This window comes from Hydra vulgaris, chromosome 10 (genome assembly GCF_038396675.1).
Source record: "Hydra vulgaris chromosome 10, alternate assembly HydraT2T_AEP".
Taxonomy (NCBI): domain Eukaryota; kingdom Metazoa; phylum Cnidaria; class Hydrozoa; order Anthoathecata; family Hydridae; genus Hydra; species Hydra vulgaris.
In genome coordinates this window covers 5,656,741-5,679,823 of record NC_088929.1, presented here as the reverse complement: position 1 = coordinate 5,679,823, position 23,083 = coordinate 5,656,741, and the positions used below count along the sequence as shown (strand labels likewise).

Here is a 23,083-nt window from a genome sequence, read left to right as displayed (position 1 = left end):
ACAATTATTTTATCAATATAATCAACAGCGATTGCAAAATATTTAAATCAATAAAAATCAAAAATAACATTCTCTCAACGTTATAAAATAGAGATAAAAACCTAATATTTTAACGTCACGATAAGTTAATATTTTAACAACTTTTTAACCCCATATGTATGAAAACAAACTATTTTAAAAATTATAAAATAGTTTGTTTTAATACGAATAAAAAATCGTTTTTTATTTGTATCAAAACTTTGTATCTTTTACTGCTGATTTAGGTGTGCAGTGTGATGTCATAGTGAAAAGCCTGCTGCCGGGGACTTCAGTACATACATTGGTTGACAAATAGCCTGACTCGCAGTGGAGTGCTGCTACATCGACTGAGGGATTGGGATGGGGAAGCAATCTTTTCATTCTTTATTCTTCGTTTTCTTTATCTTTTTCTATAAAAGCCATAATGATTTAGATAAGCAAAAAAGTGAGCAAGTTTTTACATAAATATGCTATAGTAGATATATATATATATATATATATATATATATATATATATATATATATATATATATATATATATATAATATATATATATATATATATATATATATATATATATATATATATATATATAGATATATATATATATATATATATATATATATATATATATATATATATATATATGTATATATATATATATGTATATATATAAAGTTTAAAAAAATTTGATGGCCATTGTTTTTTAATTCTAGGTTTTTTAATTGGAGAGTATTGAAGAGTTTATTGATGCATCATAAGATTCTAAATTACAACATTTATTAGCTTTCATAACTATATATTACTTAAATAATTTTAGAAAATCATTGGTTACATTTGTCATGAGAAATTTTGAGGTATTCAAAGACTGTTATGAAATAAGAATACACAATTTCTCAAAAATAAGCTTAAAATGTGTTTAAAAAAATTATACACCAACTGATTAAAAATGTAAAAAAAGATATTTTTATTTCGAGTGGTAGTTGACCTTTTTTGAAAATTATTCAGATGAAAGGCCATTTTCATTACTTTTGACCCATAGTTATTTGATTTATGACACATAAAACTAATATATATATATATGTATATATGTATATATATATATATATATATATATATATAGATATATATATATATATATATATATATATATATATATATATATATATATATATATATATATATATATATATATATATATATATATATATATATATATATATATATATATATATATATATATATATTTGGGAGTGTTTGTTTGTTGGTTTTTATTTTTAGACATGAAAATGGGCATGATAAATTATTAGGAGATGAGTGGGAGATATTCCCTGAAGACATTATTATAGATAAAAAAATTGGCGAAGGTGCATTTGGTACCGTTTTTATTGCAAAACTTAATTTTTCAGTTCTATCAAAAAGGAGGAATATAAAACATAACTCTGAATATCATGGTATTTCAGAAAACAATTCCAATGTTGCAGTTAAACTTGTAAAAGGTAAATCATTAAAAAAATGTTTTTTAATATTCGTTATTTATTAATTTTTCACAAAATTTAAAATTTTGTGAAAAATTATAAGTAATTGTAAAACAAAATTAGAAATACAATAACTTTTATATAAATTTAGTGTTTTTTAGTATTTTCTAACAAGTTTTTTAAAACATTGTTTGGTTTACATGTATTATAAAACTAAAAGTTTCGTTTCAGATACTAAATTAAATTTTTTTGTTTTTTTTATTTTATGTAAATATAAAGAAAAATGAAATTTCAGGAAGTTCTATTGTGTCTGTATTTAAAGATTCTGGATATTTCTTTTCTCAACTATTACATTCAGTTAAAGTTTATTTTAAATTGTTTTTTTTTTCTCGATTAAGTAATAAGTTTTGTTATTTCTTTTATGAGTCAAATAAATTTCTTTTTTGATGATTTGGATGAAAATATAAATTTCAATTGTCTAATTGTTTTAAATACTTGATTTTAACTTCAGAAAGTTTTTATTGTCTCCATTTAAATTCTTTGTAGAATGTGTCAAGGAAATTTTTTACAATTATTGAATTTTGTCTCTTTTGCTGCAGTATTTGATTCAGGTCCGCTAAAACAGTTTTTTTTATCAAGTATTGTAATATTAGACATTGGAAACACTCTAAATATAAGTTTTTACTCAAATAAAAATGTCATTTAAAACAATTGTAGTCTTTTGAGCCTTCGAATAACAGCAACCTTAAAATGTTTGCCTCACTTTTTCTAAATGTGAAAGCAATAAGCTAATAAACATTAAATTTGAAACTAAGTTTATTATTTTCAAAAGGTTTTAAATTTATAGTTTTAGTGTTGAAAGAAATTAAAAAATTTTCAACCCCTTTATTTTGGGAGGTCAGAAAAACTATTCGGTCATTACTTTCGAAGATTAACTGATTACCGCTTTCAATAAACAAATGGTTACCACAACTTTTTGCAATAATATTGACTTATATACTTTGTAATTCTGTCTAGCTCGTTATTTTACTTATAATGTCATCTTTTAAAAGTATAATAATGGTGCAGTTGTTATTTATGTTTAGTAAAAGATATGTTCAAGATGAACTTACAAGTCTAGTGAAGCCGGTCAAAAAGCAAACTTCATTTTTACAAGTTTTTAACATGACCTACAGACTCTTCCTAAATTAAATTTATTGCATTATTATTAAGAAGTTATGTAGGTGCATAGAAAAATGATTTTAGAATAGCTTATCGGGTGGATACAGAAAATCTGGTCAACTTAAAAATTAAGTTTCTCTAAAACAACGAACGCTTTTTATTTCATTTATTTTTTAAATCAAACGTTTTAATTATGTTTTAAACATCTTCAATTGTGTTTCAAGCATCGTTAATTGTGTTTGAAACATCTTTAATGGCGTTGATAAAGATTTGTTTACAAATCAATATTTTGCATCAAGTGTTTTTGAAACAAAATGTGGTGCATAAAGAAGTTGTGAACTTTTTTTTGCAAAAAACATTTTGCTTTATTGCTAACCGTACAAATGTCCTGAAATCTACATTCGTAGATATTATAAATAAGTTTATAACTACTTAAAGCTCCGAAAGAAAACCTGGAAGTGGAAGAAAAAGCTTTCCACAAATCCAAAAAGTTAAAGTCAATTATTAGTTATCCTGAAGAGCGAAGATTAGGCATTAGCTAAAGGAGTAATTTCTAAGACAGGTCAAGTAACAAAAAAAAAAGAGGTCTTCCATAAAAAGTGGAATAATGTCATCATTAAGGTGAAGAAAAAAAAATCTGCAAAATGATGGCAACAACCCACTTCAAAACATTATCTCTTCGAAACAGCCAACCAATCGCCTTAAAATTAAATTGTAACCCTAGTTGATGTAAATATATTTAGTATAAATAAATTGAAATAATAAGGATTTATGGTTATAGAGAAATCTCAGTTAAAAGTTGACCGGATTTTTGCCGTGTCCACCCGATAGTTTAATATATGAAAAAATATATTTATCTAAAGTACATGAAAACCAAATTGCTTCTACGAACAAGTTATTTTATCGTTAAAAGATATTTTGAGAAGATTATATTTACGACTTTTTTTTTAGTTATTACTATGAGTAAATAAGACGTTGACATTGTTACTGTGTTTCTTGTATGATGTTATTTATTATGAAAACATAGCTAAATTGAATAAAAAGTCAAACAACATCAAAGCAGCATTAAAACTTTTATAGACTATTAATAAATTATTATTAAATTTTAAATAAGATGCTAATATTATTACTGTTTTGGGAATAATCTCGTGAATTCATAAAACCATTTTATTCATTAATATTATAAATTTTGGTCTTTATAACTGTTTTTCTTGTATAACATCATTTATTATGTAAACATAGCTAAATTGAATCAAAATATAACACCAAAGTCATGTAACATCAAAGCACCATTAAAAATTTTATTATCTTCATATTCTGATTCTAAGATTTCAGACCTAGATATTGCTGATAAAGAAAAAATATCTGTACACTTATGCATTGCTTATGATTCTGACGTACATATCATAGTTACATAAACAAAACACAAGTGAAAATGGTATCTGTAAAGGCTTGTCAATGTATAACAAGTATATCCGTGAATGATAAAAAAAACTTCTCCTGTTGTCAATAAAGATTTTTTTAGCACAAAAATTCAAGTTACCTCTAGATAATGTTGACACCTGGAACCCATATGCTATTTTAAAAAAATTTAGGAAAGATGCGCTGAATACTGAAATCTTAGGACAAACAACCTATTTAGTGTCTTAAAACATCAAAACATCTATTTAGTATCTTCAAAACATCAAAATTTAGAAGCCCTAACACTCAAGAGATCCAATAGGTACTAGGGTTGTAAATTTTAATGTCAAATTTGGATCTTACTGCATACAACATGCATGGGCTAGATTAAAAAGATTTTAGAAAAACTGGTAGGTAGGTACAGTTTTCAAATTAATGCTTAGAGTGGCTTAGCAGTTACTAAATAGTATGACTGTAAATACATTCTAATAACTATTAATTATTGTGTAACATATTCAATTGGAAAGGCAAAAAACTTGATTAAAACAAAAAGATGTTACCTCATAGTACTATCTTTTTGTTTTGATCAACATAAAGCCCTTAATATCTATAAGTTAAACCTGTTCCAAAACATGTTAATTTTGTTAAAATATCAAAATAGCATGCTTCCAAAATCCTTTTATAACCAATTTCTTAAAATTAATCATAAATACTTAATAAGGTGGGCTATAACTTACCTAAGTCAAAACATCCGATTACACAAATTCATATAGAGTACCCCGTCATTGTGACGTAGATGTTAATGAAAAAATCAAAGTATAACCTCAATAAATTGTTTAAAAAACATAACTATACAGCATTTACTTGAATTAACAGACACAAAGTTATTTTTGTATTTTTAAGTGAAAATAAAAAACAACACTGGCAATATTTCTTAATTTATCTGTTTTTTTAATGCTGCAATTTATCATATCTTATTGTAGTTATGTATTATATTGTTATTTAATTAATACTTGTAAATTTATATAGTAAGAAATTTTTAAAAATACTTTACGCCTACTATACGGGCTTGATGACGAATCTTCTGTCTACTACTGTCTGCTCCTGCCTTTTTTAAATTTTGTTTAATAATAATCTGGGTCTTATATCAATGAGTCAACATTATAAAAGTGAATAATAGGTTTGTCGATTGATGCCATTATAGGCAGTTAAAAAGACCTAAAAAATCTCAACTTAGTCTACTGCTGGTTAGAGTTTTGCTAGCATCTGCAATTGTAAAAATAAACTTAACAAAAATTAGATAGTTGACCCTCTAAAAGAAAATCTATAGTTTAGTTGTCTTATGAACAAAGAAAACATCCGACTTTCTGATGATACTCCATTTTATAGGATTGCTCATTGTTCTGAATTTCGAAACAAAAAGTAAAAATGTTGTTTATACAAAGTTGGTACAGGGCGAGTTTACTGCAAAAAGTCCAATTTATGCCTGTGTTTAAGCAATACCTGAAATTGTTTTTATGATTCTCCTAGCAAATGAAAAATATTGCTGTAAATAAACATTTTATTCACGTTAACCTTATTGTGATTACTTGTATTAAATAAAACGTCCATGAAATCCTAGTGTGTTGAGAAAAGGTAGTAAGATGGCTTGCACATCTCTAAAAAATAGTTGGCCACTAAGAGATGACGTTTCTATTAAGTAAAAACAACCTGTTTTAGTTTTTACAACTATTTTTTAACAAGTTTCAATTTAAACATGTTTTTTTAAAAAGGTTGATGCCTATTCCATAAAAATTCAGAGTTTCCTTATGGTAACTATCAAAATTCACATATCTGAAAAAATTGCAACCAAAATCTTATTTGACTTAAAATCAAAATCATGAACTATGAACTTGTGTAAAAATGACTATGCAATTAATCCTAAAATATAGCAAGTAATAAAGAGTTAATAAACTTCAAGACAAAATTTGTAAACAAGCAATTAGTTTGAATTTAGTAAAAGATAGTTAAAACAATTTTGTATATCATAAAAAATGTTTTCTTGATATAAAACACTATTCTTGCTTTCTAGTATAAAGACTCATTAGAAAATTTTCTAATAAATCTTTATTGATGAAACACACTTTTAAATGAAAATTTTTTGTTAAGTGATTGCTACAAATTTGTTATTGCTCAGGGGTTTTGGAACATTAAGCCCTCTATTTTGTAAAATACATTTTAATTTTGTTTATTTATATATATATATATATATATATATATATATATAATTTTTTTTTTTTTTCTTGTTGTTAATTCACCTCCCCACGGCTCAGAAGGCCACTACAGACGGGGAGGCTACTTAATTGTGGTTATAACCCTCTCTCAACTCTATAGCTCCGAAACACGAACCTTAACGAACAATGCCGCTGCGCGGAGAAATATATATATATATTTAAATATATATGTATATGTATATATGTATATATATATATGTATATATATATATATATATATATATATATATATATATATATATATATATATATATATATATATATATATATATATAATATATATATATATATATATATATATATATATATATATATATATATATATATATATATATATATATATATATATATATATATATTTAAAAACTGTACAACTTTTCATAATTTTAATATTAAAGTTACAACTAAAAATAAAATAAAACGGATAAAACAAAAATCTACAACTTTCTATCTGAAAAGTAAAAACTTTATTGAACTTTTCGATTATCTTTTGGAGCTTTCTTTAGTCCATCCCAGTGAATAGACACTGACAGCCATTAGTTTGTCCAGTTGAATAGCTATTGATGTAAAATAGCTTTTCCTCACTGCATCTGCATCAATAAAATGTGGAATAATAAGCAGATGAAAATACTATAATACAAAACTTTATATTAGACTATTTACGATGACAATGATGATGATGGTAATGATGATGATGACGATGATGATGATGATGATGATGATGATGATGATGATGATGATGATGATGATGATGATGATGATGATGATGATGATGATGATGATGATGATGATGATGATGATGATGATGATGATGATGATGATGATGATGATGATGATGATGATGATGATGATGATGATGATGATGATGATGACTGCGATGATGAGAAATAAGTTTTATTTTATATAAAACTAGTTATTCAAATAACTTTTATTATAAGTTTGTCTACCATACGAATATTTATCACTCTTTTCACCAAAACTAGACAACTAAATTCTAAGTTCCCTTTTCTTTTTCCTGTAAAGTTATACAGCATTGTCTTTTTCCTCGTTATCCTGAAAAGTTATGCAGTATTGATAGACCACTTCCTCCAATTAGAGGCAAAAAAGTAACCTATAAAAAAATTATCATTAGTTATTTTATGAAAATTACTATACTAAAATATAAATGGTATTATACTTGAAGTCAATTTTAAAATAAAAAAATATATAAACTTAAGTTCTTAATTAAAAAAAAAACATATTTTCCTTTTTTTTTATTTTATTACATTATATAATAATAATATAAGGCTTACTGCTTTTGATTGACGTTTAGTATCTTCCAAAAAAAGGTTGTTCAACTGTAGGAGCTCATCTATTTCTTTTAATGGAAATATAAAGTTTTTGGTAAGATTTACACTTTTATCAGTACCAAAAGACACTTCCTTTTGGCGCTGTTTATGCAAATATGACTTAGTTTCCTCCAACTACTTAATCGCACTGTGAAAATATGGTCTAATAACATCAGCCAAAACTTGCTATATTAAATCAGAACCTGTACAAAAACAACAAGTTATATTTATGGGAAATGTATTAGGTTAACAGAGTCCAAAAAAGTACTCAATAAATTTTAAAAGTCACGAAATCCTTATTTTTGCATAATTTTTAATGTGTTAGAGATTTAAAAATGTTGAGAGACATTAGAGATAAATAAGGAAAAATATTTCGTTTCTTAATTACATATTATGTCTCTTAATTACAACATTACTGTTTTCAATCACATCTTTAGTTTTTTTAAATACAACTTTACTATTCTCAATTAACTAAATTAAATTCTAAAAAAGTCTATATTAAGACTCCGCATATGTGCTGGTAAAAAAGAACATTGTTTTTTCAAATGTTACTGAACAACATATGTGCCAAAATATTATTATCAATACAAAACTTACGAATTGTAGTTGTGATGTTTATGCTAGAACTACCTGGCAATTTATCAATTTGATCTGTAGAGATGGTAGAATTTGACTGTCGATGGGGAGGTCGTAGAAGAACTGGTATCATATGTTTACTGTCTGAAGGTTCAGGACTAGAATTTGCTGTTTGATTGATCAATGAGTTTTGATAATTTTTGATTTTATAATTTTCTTTCTTTTTTTTTTTCTTAATTGCAATGTAAGGTATCCTCAAAATTGCAAACAAAATATTTATAAAATTAATTTCAAATGTGAACACAACGATATTAAAACAAAATTTCAACATATAAAATTTTTATTTCATTTAGAATCTTAAGGTTTTAAAAATATACAATATTTACCTTTCATATACAATACTTTACCATTTGCTGTTTTATTTTTATTTTTAAATCTGGATTTATTTCTGATTTTCTTGAAAAAAAATTAGTGTGGTGCAAAGATTTAGCCTCCCCTTTTTGTATCTTTTCATAGTCTGGAAAATTATAATTTGCAGAAAAACAATCTTAAAATCAAAACTATACAAAAACGTATAGAAATTAAATTTCTTGATTTTTCAATATTCTTATATAAGGATAGAGAGGCCAGTCTTTGTAATTGATAGTTGTTAACTTTCTCATTTTTTCTCATTGTACCACCAATTCCTTGAGGCCAAAAACATATAACTGATTCTTGTACTAACCAGTAATCAGAAATAACTGCCACTCCATCCTCGATTCAACTAAATAATACAATACTAGCTGAAATAAAAAGATCAGGATGAAAGTCAGTTAAAATAACATATTTAATCATCACTGATTACTATGTAAATGTAATGATAATTAAATCAGCTTCAGGTTTTTACAGCATAAATTGGTTATATGAAAAATTCATAATAGAAGTATAAAAAAATGTATTTAAATTTATTTATCTTTTTAGATGCGCAGTTATTTTAAACAATTTTTTAACTTGGTTATTTTAATTTCAAAATTAATTTTAAAATCAATTATATTATAAACTTTATTCCGAGTACTCAGAGCCGACTCTACAAATAAAATGTGGGTTGGGGAGGTTTGAGTCTTTCAAAAGAACCAACTGGTTCCTTAAAATTAAAAAAAAAAACTTCTTAAAACTAAAATTTACCCGACTGAATTGTGTGTAAAATACCCGTCTAGCCAAATAAATTTGTAAAAAATATCGACTATAACTTGAAAATCACCTTTTTTAAGAGAAGGAACACCCACACACACCTCTCCCCCTCCCCTAAATAATCTCTGCGCATGCTATATTATACTGAAAACAATTTTTCATTTTTATATCTTGTATAAAAACCATTTTTTTTTTTTTTTTTTTAATTTCATTTATTTTTGCTGTTTAATAAAGATAATCAACATACATATATGCAAGAAAAAATGTCCGTAGAACGAAATGGACCGTAAAATCATGTCAACAAGCACTGTTTTTGTGTATACAATATGAAATATAAACTTTTTTTTTGCAATGATCTTTATAAAAGAAAAAATTAAACAAAAAGGAGCTCAGGTAAGATGAAGATGACAATAAGTCATTGCAATCTTTTCATAAAACCCCAATTTATACTTTTAATAGAATATAGATATCATATTATTAAATCTGTTGGGCATAAAACTGCTTCGCTGATCAGTAAACCAAATAATTATAAAAAACTGAAAAAATAGAATCATATAACTTCAGAATTACTCAAGCACAAACGAATCTCAAATTTTAAAAATTTTCTTTTTTGATTTGAAACTTAAATGAACCTAATGACTTATGCCATTAAATTCATATCATACATTTTAATCCTTTTTAAAAAATATTCCATATACTTGGACTTCGTTTTGCAATGCTATATTCAGTATATATATTAAAGTTTTGAGGCAGTTCATATGTGTTACTTGTATTTGCTTTTAGTTAATAGCTTTCATTTCGATTTAATTCAAACTTGTTAAGGTTTTCAGGAAAGAAATTATCGTTAAATTGCTAAAAAAAAGTTGAATGCTGATAGATATTTATTCAAGCATATCGATCATTATCATATCATTTATTATAGGTTTAGCGTGTTCACGCTTATTCTTATAGTAAATCATTCTGCACGTTAGTTTTTGTAATCTATAAATTTTTTTAAGTTTTGATGGTTGCGTTCTTGCTTATAATATATTTGCTTAACTGATGAAGCAATGAATTAATGTAAAATATATATTTGTTTGAGATGTTTGTTTATTGATATACGAACAAACTCGACACATACTTCTAATTATATTGGTGATCTTAGATTATATTTATTTTATTTGAGGAAGTCAGGATAAATTCTCATTTATCCTGACTTCCTCAAATAAACAAAAATTCCTAAGAATTTTTGTTTATTTGAGGAAGTCAGGATAAATGAGAATATTTGATGGCTCGTTTTTTAATTAACTAATCATATAAGATAAGGTTAAGCAATTTAAAAGGAAGACTTTCTTCTTGTGTTTTTTTATAGAATACTATGTATTTTGTTTTCTTTGAGTAAAGCGAGGGTTTATTAGCCCATAACCAATCATTTATTTTGTTTAGTTCAGTATTCATGTCTGCATACAATTTCTTAATATCATTGTTAGTTAGAAACAGATTTGTAGCATCGGCAAACAACTAAATTCAGTTTTAAAGACGCGTTTCAAAAATCATTTATATAAATTAAAAACAGGAGTGTACCAAGAATAGATCCTTGGGAAACTCCAGATAAAACATTTAATACTCCAGATTGTATATTACATACGTATTGTTTTCTATTGGTAAGATAACTTGAAATTCAATTGTAAGTTTTATTAATTATTCCATAGTGCTTTAGTTTATCTAATATAATGCAGTGATCAATTGTATTAAATACTTTTGATAAGTCAATAAAAACTCCTAAAGTAAATTTGCTTTGTTTAAAACCATAAGTTATTCGATCATCCAATTCAATGATTGCAGGATCAGTTAAGAAAATTTTTTTCAAATCGAAACTAGTTTGGGTAAAATAATTTGTTCTTAGTGAAGTGAATATAGATTATTTTTATAATTTACACTTCCAAAAAGTTTTGAAAATACAGAAAGTTTTAATATAGGTCCATAGTTGGCTATGTCCAAATGTTCATTTAAATATTGTAATTACTTTTGCTAATTTAAGACCGTCAGGGAAAATCCCAAAAGTTATAGAGAGATTTATTATATGGTTCAGAGGTCTGCAAGTCTGATTTTGTTAAAAATAACAATAACACAAGACATTTTATTAAATCCTGGTGATCTCATCAAATACTAGTTGTTATTTACTATTGGTATTAGTAATACCAATATGTTTATAATTGCAAAATACAAAAAGATACAAAAACAAAAAGTAGAGCTCTTGATTTATGTGTTTATTGAGGCTCCTTAGATTTAGACTTGAAGGGAAATATTGCATATTTCTTTCTGTATTTTTGTATTTGTAAAGAAATTGAAGGAACTTTGGAGCAAAGTATATTAAAAAATTGAGTAAAAAGATTTATGTTTTTCAATAAACTAATAATACCAAAGTGAAAATAAGAGCCACCTACAATTATTTTACATTGTTAGCTATTAGTGTTTTTAGTATAGTTCGTGGATCCTTTGGAATTTATGGGTGCAGTACTCTAAGTATATCCTAAAGTTAATATACTGCAACCATGGGAATAGAAAAAGATGCTGTCCGTATTCTGAAATCAAATAACTCTTTTTCTTTGTTTTCAATTTCATCTATAGTTTCCATATTGGTATCATCCAATAATAACTCTACATCAATGGATTCAATTGTATTCTGCTTCATAAACATTTGAAAACTATTTTTTATAAATCATGATGATTTAATCTTCATTCAACTTTTTCTATCTATTAATTTTAAATCAGCATATTTATATTAAACTTTAATCCAGCATATTTCCACCATGTGACTTTGTGGAACAAAAAGATGATTTTGATGATTGTATTCAACGTTTACTGGATCGCATCTCTCCATTTATGATAATTCAAAATCTGATTCTGAGTTAAATATGCTGGATTCAAAATCATTAGATAGAAAAAGATAAATCTCATGACACAATACTCTCATCTCTTATGACTGCTATCCTTTTAATGGCATTGAATGTCATTAAAGATGAGTTAATGACATTGAATGTCATTAACGGACATTCAAGTCATTAAATGGCATTCAAGTCATTAAATGGTATTCAATGTCATTAAATGGCATTCAATGTAATTAAATGGCATTCAATGTAATCAAATGGCATTCAATGTCATTAAATGGCATTAAATGTCATTAAATGGCATTAAATGTCATTAAATGGCATTAAATGTCATTAAATGGCATTAAATGTCATTAAATGGCATTAAATGTCATTAAATGGCATTAAATGGCATTAAATGTCATTAAATGTCATTAAATGGCATTAAATGTCATTAAATGGCATTAAATGGCATTAAATGGCATTAAATGGCATTAAATGGCATTAAATGGCATTAAATGGCATTAAATGGCATTAAATGGCATTAAATGGCATTAAATGGCATTAAATGGCATTAAATGGCATTAAATGGCATTAAATGGCATTAAATGGCATTAAATGTCATTAAATGGCATTAAATGGCATTAAATGGCACTGAATTTCAAATGGCATTGAATGTCATTGAATGGTTTTAATGGCATTGAATGTTCTTAAAAGATGAACCTCGTGACTCATTACTCTTATTTCTCATGACTGCTATCCTTTTAATGGGATTGAATTTCATTAAAAGGATAGCAGTTTTCATTAGTCATTAATTACATGTAAGGGGGAGAAACAATTGGGTAAATGTGCCCTCATTGCCTGCTCTTGACTATTACCTGAGGAATGGGACATCGCAACTACGTTTGTCTTGGGCGCCGCTAACCCTAGAAACGCCCCTGTTAACATTTAAAGTAAAAAACTCGTTTTGATTCACCATTCTTTTGTATTAAAATAAAAACAGTTTTAGAAATAAATGGTTTCTCTATAGCGAATTATTTGAGTATAATTTCTAGTTTTAGATTTCATTTATTGCTTATACCATTTCAGTCATTTGAAATAGAAGAATATAAAAAATCTATTTCTTATACTTTGCAAACGAGTAGACACTTATTTGAGCAACAGAAAAAAACCAAAAAAGTTGTGTTTTTAGGCTTATCTTTTCTAGAAACCAAAGACCAGACGATTGCAGAATCTATTGTAATTGACAAAGTCAAAGAAATATTATTTTGTTTAAACATTAATGCTAAAATTACAAATACTCATATAATAAAACCAAAGTTATAATGGGAAAATGGTACAACTTCAACAAATAATCAAACTTCGGTAGTGATGGAATTCGACAATGTAGAAACAAGAGGCTTTGTATTAGCAGCTGCAGAAAATCTTGCCCAATCAGATCACGAAAACATTTTGATCAACCTGATAGAACTAGAGCAGAACAAGCATAATATAACAAACTGAGTTGTGAAAAGAAAACCACAAATAACGATCTTGAAAAAAATGGAAATTTCAACATGCCCTTTCGGTTCGTAATCCGCAGTGAAAGGGTTCGCAGCATCAATTTGTCTTGGACCCTCGAAATCAACGGCCAACCAACACACTTGTTTGTGGACTGGAAAATAGTCCAAAGTGCACGTTCTGCACCAATCAGTGACCAGCCGTGGCGCAGTGGTTAGAGTTCTGGCTCAGAAACAAAAGTTCCAATGTTCGATGCCAGCTCTAGTCATCAAGCAATATTTGTACGGAAGGAGGCGTGAATTTTTTGTTAAATGCTCTCCCGTGGTGCTCTGTGATAAGACCTTAAGGACTTCTGGGAGCACCTAAAATAACTACCACAAAAAAAAAAATCAGCATTAGTATTAACAACATATCTTTGTCAACCATGTTAGGCCAACAAGATGTTTTATTCAGTAATACTACTTATAAGCCACTGTCAAAACTAGTCAAATGTCTTTCAACCGACCATGTTATTACACTAACACCACATCACTTAATAACAATATGACACAATTAAATACTTTGGCAAACTCACTAAAGCCAAACATAATTGCTATTGCCGAAACGTGGTTTGACCAATATAAATGCATTCATCTAATAAATTACAAGCTGTTCAATAAAAATAGACCCAGTCATGTGGGGCAATGGCTATATATGTGTCAGAAGAAATCAATTCTTTTAAGATTACCAACATTGAATTATGTAATACAATGTTAGAGCAAGTTTGGTGCGGAATGAGATTTAATAAAGAAACAATTTTATTTGGTTGTATTTATAGGCCTCCACCCAAACCCAGTGATACGCAATATGACATACTATTACATTACATTAAAATGCTCTATTGTTGCAGCCTCAAAACTTAGTTAAAAAGAGGGTTTTTTTAGGTATGAGTATTGTTGAGGACTTTAATTACACAAAACTGTATGGGAATTGGACAACACTCCTTTATGCTCCAGTTGACCAGCTGCACCAGATCATGAGTTCATGAGTACGCAAAAACTTTATTCACCAATCAGTCACCTTTCCAATATTTGTTAATTTAAGTGGTAACTGTTGCAATTACCTTGATTTTATTCTATCAGAGTCCATGAAAAGAGTTTTTGAGTCAAATCCACCGCTAAGTGATAGCGCTGAACAATTTCATGTATTAACTTGCTGGAACCTATTTATAGCCAATGTTCATAAACAGATAATAAAAGATCAAGTTATAATTTTAGGATCGGTAACTTCCCAAGTCTAAGTTTTGAGCTAAGCAAAGTTGACTGGGATTATCTATTTATCAACAAAAAAACTAATGATTGCAATAACATATTCTTAAAAGAGTACAACTAAATGATAAACATTTGTATACCTCTAAAATGTAGTTGGAATTTTTAAAAATGTAAAAAAAAAAATTTTTTTTAAATAACTTGTATCTCTCTAAAAATCTCAAAATACGACTACCTTTGATGAAAAGATTACAAAACCTTAAATTAAAAGAAAACAACGACAATCGATACTAGCACAGCATACTCGTTCAAGAATTTTATCCATTGTCAACAATAATAATGCAGTGCGAGAAAAAGTAAAAAGAGTATTAAAAAAATCTGTAGTAAATTATAAAAAATATATTGTAGATGATAAATCAAACAAAAAGCGACTTTAAGGTTATGTGAAACTGAAGCAAACAGCATCCAAGTTGATAAGCAATATGACAAATACCAATGGCTTAGTATCAAACTCTGATATAGACATTAGCAACATTCTGAAAGATTATTATAAATCTGTATTTGCAGAGAAACTAAATAAATTACTGGCGCGACATATTAGAATTGCACATCATTAAATATAAGACTTCCCCCTCTGTCCATTAAAGAAATTAGTAAACGTCTACTCAACTTGGACATTAACAAAGCTCTAAAGGTCGATGGAGTTCACCCTTGAGCACTAGAAGCATGCCACTTAGATTTTTCCAAGCTACTCTTTATGACATTTTCAAGCTCTTTACAGGAAACAGTTATCTCTGACATGTGGAGTGTAGCCAATGTGGCACCGTTACATAAGAGTGGTAATCGTAGTAACCCAGCATCGTATCGCCCAGTTTCCTTGACTTCCATTCAATGTAAGGTTTTGGAGTGAATCATAAAAGACAGGGTTATGATACATCTCTACTTAAATAAACTCATAGCCTAGCAACAATACGGATTTGTTCGCAATAAAGGTTGTGTTACTGATTTATTGGAAACATTAGATAAAGACGCGACAATACTCTCAAAAAAACAGTGGGCTAATGTAGTTTTTTTAGATTTTGCCAGAGCATTTGACAAAGTGCCACATCTAAGACTTTCACAAAATCTATAAGCATATAGCATAAATGGAAAATTATTAAATTGGGTATTAAACTTTCTAATAAGCAGGCAACAACGTCTTGTGCTTGTAGATAGCATTTTAAACTGGGCAAGTGTCACTCTCAGCGTACCACAAGGAAGTGTGCTAGGACAACTGTTATTTATAATTTATATAAACGATCTTCCAAACTTCTTAAAAAAATATTCTTGTAAGCTTTATGCTGGTGACATCAAATTAAGAACCAGGATATCAAGTAAAGAAGATTCCCAAAAATTACAAAGAGAAATAAATGCAGTTGTAACTTGGACAGAATTTTGGCTCATGAAACTGATGTTGATAAATGTAAAGTTATGCATTTTGGCTACGCTAAAACTAAATTTAGTTTCAATATATTCTTTGTAAAAACTTGTCTTGCTTAGTCTCAATAGACTATAAATGCGACCTTGGTGTGACAATCACATCTAATCTCAATATGAAAACGAATGCAACAAAATGTGCCTCCAAAACCAGCAGTATCATGGGATGCATGAAAAGCGCTTTCCTGAGTAGGGATATAAACCTCTGGAAATATTTATACATAACCTATGTTAGACCTCATTTAGAGTTTGCTATGCCTGCATGTAATGCTTTCTCAAAAAAAGGTATTAAATACATTAGCATTATCAACGTATGGCCACGAAAGTCTCTCGCTCGCTTAAAAATTTTGATTATAAAAAAAGATTATAAGAAAATTCTTAATCTTACTACTTTGACAGAGAGAAGAGCGCGTACAAACTGCATTCAACAGTACAAAGTTGAGAAAAAATTTGACCATTTTAACTGGTATACCAAACAAGACGCTGTTGCTCCACAACGAGGACATCGTAAAGGATTGCATTGCGAAATTGTAAAAACTGTGCACACCGACACAACTTTTTCACTAACAGAGTTGTCAATCACCGGATTTTTTTGGATGATTCGACTGTGTTCTAGAAAAAAAGTGTTAAAATTTTTAAGAACAGTTTTGGCGGAAAGAAAAGTCAAACTAAGATATAACAATTAACAATGACCGGCGCTAAGCCCCTGATCTGCTAATAGCAGAACATGTATTAATGTTCTGTTCCAGGGGTTTCTCTCCTTGCAGTGTGTAATAATAATAATAACAATAATAAAAATAATTGTAATAATATTATTGATATACATACATATATATATATATATATATATATATATATATATTTATATATATACATTAGGGTGTATCAAAAAACAACTTTTTTTGAATTTGAAATTTTAATAGAGCGGAAAAGTTGCATAATGCTATAAAAATTAATTGTGCCAAATTTTTTTGTGTACTTTTTATGTCTTCAGTTCACGCTAGGGTTTTATTTTTCTTACAAAAATACGTTTTCTGACCTTTTTTTACAAAATAAAAATAACTAATTCTATGCATATACTAGAAATGTAATAGAGTTTAAACATTAGACAATAACTATGTTAGAAATGGTTACAATTTTAGGAAAATATTTTAATTTCTTTAGTTGCCGCTAGAAGGCTGAGTTTTTAAGAAAAAACACAATTTTTATTTAAAACAAAGTAATTTTAATTACGTTGTTGGTGCTTTCACTTGTCGTGACTGTCACGATAATGGAATAAAAGTAATTAAAATGTAATTAAATAAACATTCTATGCCAACAGTTACACCGGTGATTTTTAAATGATAATAAAGTATGTAAAATGTCACTAATTACGTCATTTATTACCATCACCATCAGTATTATTTACCTCAAATTATGTCTATAATCAAAACATTTAATAAATATTCAGATAGCAAAAGGCAGAGGTTTTAATTCATTAGTTCTAATTTACATCTGTTTATTATTAAAATAAATTGAAACCGAAAAAAAATTTTATTGGCAAAAATACTTCTGCTGCAGTGACAACAAGGAAAAAGTCTACTTGTCCAATCTTCGGTTCACCAGCAGACTTACGCAAAAATGTTATCATGCTAAGTTATCTTTTCTCAATGCAGAAAATGAGAGTGGAAAGTGAAGGAAAACAACTTAGTTTGAAAGAAATATCGGAAAATTTGGCGCACAAAATAGAAAATTTGTGGAGGAAAGCATCGATACCTACTGTGTCTCATAAACGCATTGTAAAAATGTTTCTTGATTACAATCAAAAGTATAGAAATATTATGAAATCCGTTAACAAAACAAAACTTACAGAAAAGTTTAATTCCAAAATAATAACTTTTCAAAAGCATGCAGAAAATACTTTATTTGACGATGCAGCATGCAAATGCCTTGATTTTTCTAAATGTATCTGTGTTAAAAAGTAAAGAAGATACCTGAGAAAAAACATGATTTTCTCAGCGATTAGAGATTTATAAGGATTATGTATATGGAAGGATTCGATACTCAAAGTACTATAAGATTACGGTGAAAAGAAGCAAGAAAAAATAGAGTAAATAGTCCCTTACTTTCTAACCCATCAACACAGTCTTGAGCTATTACAGGTGTTGAAGCTCAAGCAATATCATTAGGCCGCATTCAAAATTCAAGTTTTTCTTCTATATCTCAAGACTCTGACTCTAACGACACTGTGATTGGGAATACTGACTCAGAATCAGATGCTGATTGTTCAGACGCAGGTGAAAGCCGCAAGCAAAAATGGAACAGAAAAATAAAACTGAACAAATGAGATCACCGTTACTATCCTTAGCACAAACTTGCGATAGAGTAGGTGTTTCAAGCAGAGGTGCTGTATTTATAGTATGTGCTGTGCTGGAAGATATGAATATAATTTCAAAAGGAGACCAATCTAAAGTAATTGATAAAAACAAGATTCAAAAAGAACGAAAGAAAAACAGACTTAAAATGCAACATTTAGACCATGAATATATTCAAATGTTAAAAGGTTTGTATTTTGATGGAAGAAAAGATACAACATTATTTATTGATACAAACAAGGTAAAAATATATCAAAGAACTATCAAAGAAGAACATGTAGTTTTAGTACAAAAACAAAGTTCAAAGTATAGGGCATATAGAGACTGCATCAGGGCATGGATGCAGCATTAAGACAAGTATAAAAATATTTTAAACTTTAAACAACATCGATACATCTAAATTAGTTGTCATGGCTGTGACGGAACAGCTGTCAATACCGAATTTCTTAATGGTGTTATTACTTTGTTCGAGTTAAAACTAAAGAGACCTGCCCACTGGTTTATCTTTCAAATACATCCTAATGAACTGCCTCTAAGATATCTAATTCAAAACCTAGATGGACCTACATTAGGACCTAATGGATAGTCTGGACCAATCGGAAGAGAAATTAAATTGTGTTATACCTTGCCAATAGTCAACTACATTCCTGTTAATGTCATCTTGTCTTTTTGGTCAGAACTTAGAGATTTTTTGTCAAATAGACAAAAAATCTCTAAGTTCTGACCAAAAATGCTTACTAAATATTTGCAAAGCAATATTTACACCTTATTATCCAAACACTTTGGCTAACCGAAATCCTGGAAAAATTAACCATACCAGATGGGTGACCACTGCAGAAACTCATAAAAAAGTGTTTTTTAGTAAAAACTCAGATCTCTAGCGAAAACTGAAGAAATTAAAATATTTTCTTAAAAATTGTAACCATTTCTAACCTGATCATTGTGTAATGTTTAAACTCTAATACAACTTTAGTATACACATAGAGTTTGTTATTTTTTTTTTTGTAAAAAAGGTCAGAAAACGTGTTTTTGTAAGAAAAATATAACCCTAGCGCGAACTGGACATGAAAAATATACAAAAAAATTTGTCACAATTACTTTTTATAGCATTATGCAACTTTACCACTCTATTACAATTTCAAACTCAAAAAGAGTTGTTTTTCGATACACCCTAATATACATATTATTATAAATATATATATATATATATATATATATATATATATATATATATATATATATATATATATATATATATAAATATATATATATATATATATATATATATAAATATATATATAAATATATATATATATATATATATATATATATATATATATATATATATATATATATATATATATATATATACAGGGCCGGCCTTACGAATTGCGGGGCCCAATTTAACGAATGCTTGCAGGGCCCACCTGATTTTTTTTTTTACAATAACTACTATTAATAAAATTATTGAAACGCATTTATTATACAAAAAAACATAACTCTACAAACAAATCAATAAACAATAATAAAAATATTACAATGAATTTAAACAAAACAGTTCTTGTTATTGTCATAATAAACAAATAATTTATAGGTCAAAGTGGATCTTTCTTGCTTTTTTGCTCGCGAAATCTTTTAGAATTTTTTCATAATTAATTTCTCTACTTATAGGAGATTCAATTGATATTAGTGCCAAATTGTTTAGTCGTTCTTGGTTAATTACTGACCTAAAGTAGGTTTTAATTAATTTTAGTTTTGAAAAACTTTTTTCACCGGAAGCGACTGTAACTGGAATTGTCATCAGTGTTTTTAGGGTTATGAACAAATTTGGAAATGCAGTCGACCTATCATTACAAGCCAAATATTTAAAGAGTTCTTTGGGTTTTTGTTGTTGAACGGGCAGTATTGGCTTAATTGCCTCCATTTCTTCGGAAAGTATGAACCCTTCTATATCTTTTGTAATGTCTGTCAAAGCAATTTCTAGGTCGGCTGAATGTTTTCTGAGATCTTCTTTAGACATATTTTGAAAATTATATAGAAATCCAAAAAGTTTATGGTGTTCTTTCAGCTGCATAAACCGTGGTTGAAGAGATTGCAATGCTTTGTCTACAACTTGATTGAAAAAATTTACCCAGAATTCTGTCTTGGGGTCTAGAATTGGTTCGTCAGAAGATTCCTAAAGAAACATTTTCTTTTTCTTGTAACAGCGCTTCTGTTGAAATATTGGTTCAACTTCTAACTCATTTGCAATCTCTTTGGCATCAATCAATGCTGCTACAAAGCCTGTCTCTCGGTATGTCTTCAACCAATCAAACAATTTTTTAAAAGATGTCAGCCCCGCGGCAATGTCTATGGTATTGCTTTGAAGTTCCTTGCTAGTAAAATTTACTTGAAACAATAAAGAGTGCCAAAAACATAGTGCAACCAGAAACCTATAATTTGTCATTTGGCTTACTAATGATTCAGCCTCACTTTTCCCTTGAGCATCATTTGTGCTTTTTGCTAGTTCTTCTTCACTTCTGCGGCTTGAAATCGTACAGCTTTAACACTTTCCATTCTACATTCCCATCTTGTTTCTGATAATGGTTTAACAGACAGGCATTTCACACGCTTTTTAAAAACAGTCCATCTTTTTGTAGATGAAGCAAAAAGGGTGTAAATACGCTGCAGGGTTCCAAAAAATGCCATGGCATCTGAACACGTTTTAGCAATATCTCCTAGAACAAGATTATAATTATGGCACACACAACGAGTATAGAAAGCTCGTGAAATTCTTTCCAAAAGTTGTGCTTGCACTCCAAAACTGTGCCCTTTCATATTAGCTCCATTGTCATACCCTTGTCCTCTGATGTTTTCAACATCTAGTCCTAGCATTTCAATTTCTTTCACAAGAGTGTTAAATAAATTTTCACCAGTGCTGCTCTCAACTATGATAAACTTTATAAAATGTTCATAAATACCTGCTGGGACATCTGAGTGTGTGCCATCAGCGACATATCTTAGCACCATTGACATCTGTTCCTGATGGCTGATATCAGGAGTGCAGTCAAGAATCACTGCAAAATACTTTGCCGACTTAATTCTAGCAATAATTTCCTGTAGAACAGCTTGGCCTATAGTATCAATAATTTCATCTTGTATGGTCTTGCCTAAATAATGATCATGAATGTCTTTGTTAATAATTTTCTGTATACGATCTTGCATAATTGGATCAAATTTTCCTAGCAATTCAATGACGCCTAGAAAATTGTCATTATGTGGATTTCCAATTTGTTCTTCAGACCCACGAAATGCCAAGTTCCTTTCTGCCAAAAACTGTACAGAAGCAACAAGTCGCTCAAAGACTTGATTCCAGCGTTTTGTTTCCTGTATTATTAATTTTTCATTTAATGTATCAACAGTTTATCCAGTAGATAACCTTGCTGCAGTTCATAGCAATTAAGTGTACATTGCAAATGTTTTTTTGATTTTTCATGATCCTCTAATCTTGTATGAATATTTGACCAGCTGTCAAATCCAGAAGTAGCAAGTGCAGAATCAGAATTTGTGTCAAAAAGTTTGCAATAGTAACAGTAAACTTTATCAAATGATTCAGAATATATTAGCCATGGTCGTTCTATAACTTCCCCATTTTTTAATTTCTTTTACAATGTAATTTCGAAAAATGTAACCCTTTTTCATTTTGCGGATAATTTTCTATAGTGATCTTAGGGGGTCCTTTGTTCACTAAATAATCTCTGACATTTTGATTTATTTTATTTGGCCATGTAGCAGGGTCATCTTTTATCTTTAAAATATCACATAGTGCTGGGTTTGAATTTTTTTCTCTTGATTCTGAAATATCCTCATTATCCTTGTGTGTGTTAACAGATATGTTTATACATAATTCAGATGTATTTTGTTGAGCATTACATCCAGAAAGAAAACTACTACTAGCTTCTGATGTAATTTTTTTAGAAATATTTGTTTCAATGTCGTCTGACTCGACTTGTTTGCCTGATTTTTCAGTTTCAAACAGATCTACTGATTTACTCAAATATTTATCTAACGCACCTTTTTCTTTTTCTGCTTCAGTTTTCTTTACCTTAGCTAAGGTTCTCTTCATGTTACCACTTAGATATTTTCTACCGACGTCCCTTTGTCTTTTACTCATATTTTGGCTTGTGTTCTTCAAAACTAAAAACTTATCTTTTTTTTTACAACTAAATTGCACAATAAAATAAAATAGTTTAATTAAACTAAATTAAATAAA

General features: G+C 28.2%; 1 protein-coding gene across 6 annotated transcripts in view; it reads left to right on the top strand.

Annotated features, from left to right (window-relative positions):
- The window catches only part of LOC136085755 (uncharacterized), a 184,244-nt gene that overhangs the window by 141,039 nt on the left and 20,122 nt on the right, over window positions 1-23,083 (top strand). For all 6 annotated transcript variants that reach the window (XM_065807148.1, XM_065807154.1, XM_065807153.1 and 3 more), the window contains one exon: window positions 1,300-1,517. In XM_065807148.1, coding sequence (XP_065663220.1) covers window positions 1,300-1,517 — 218 coding nt within the window. The remainder of the gene's footprint in view (window positions 1-1,299; window positions 1,518-23,083) is intronic.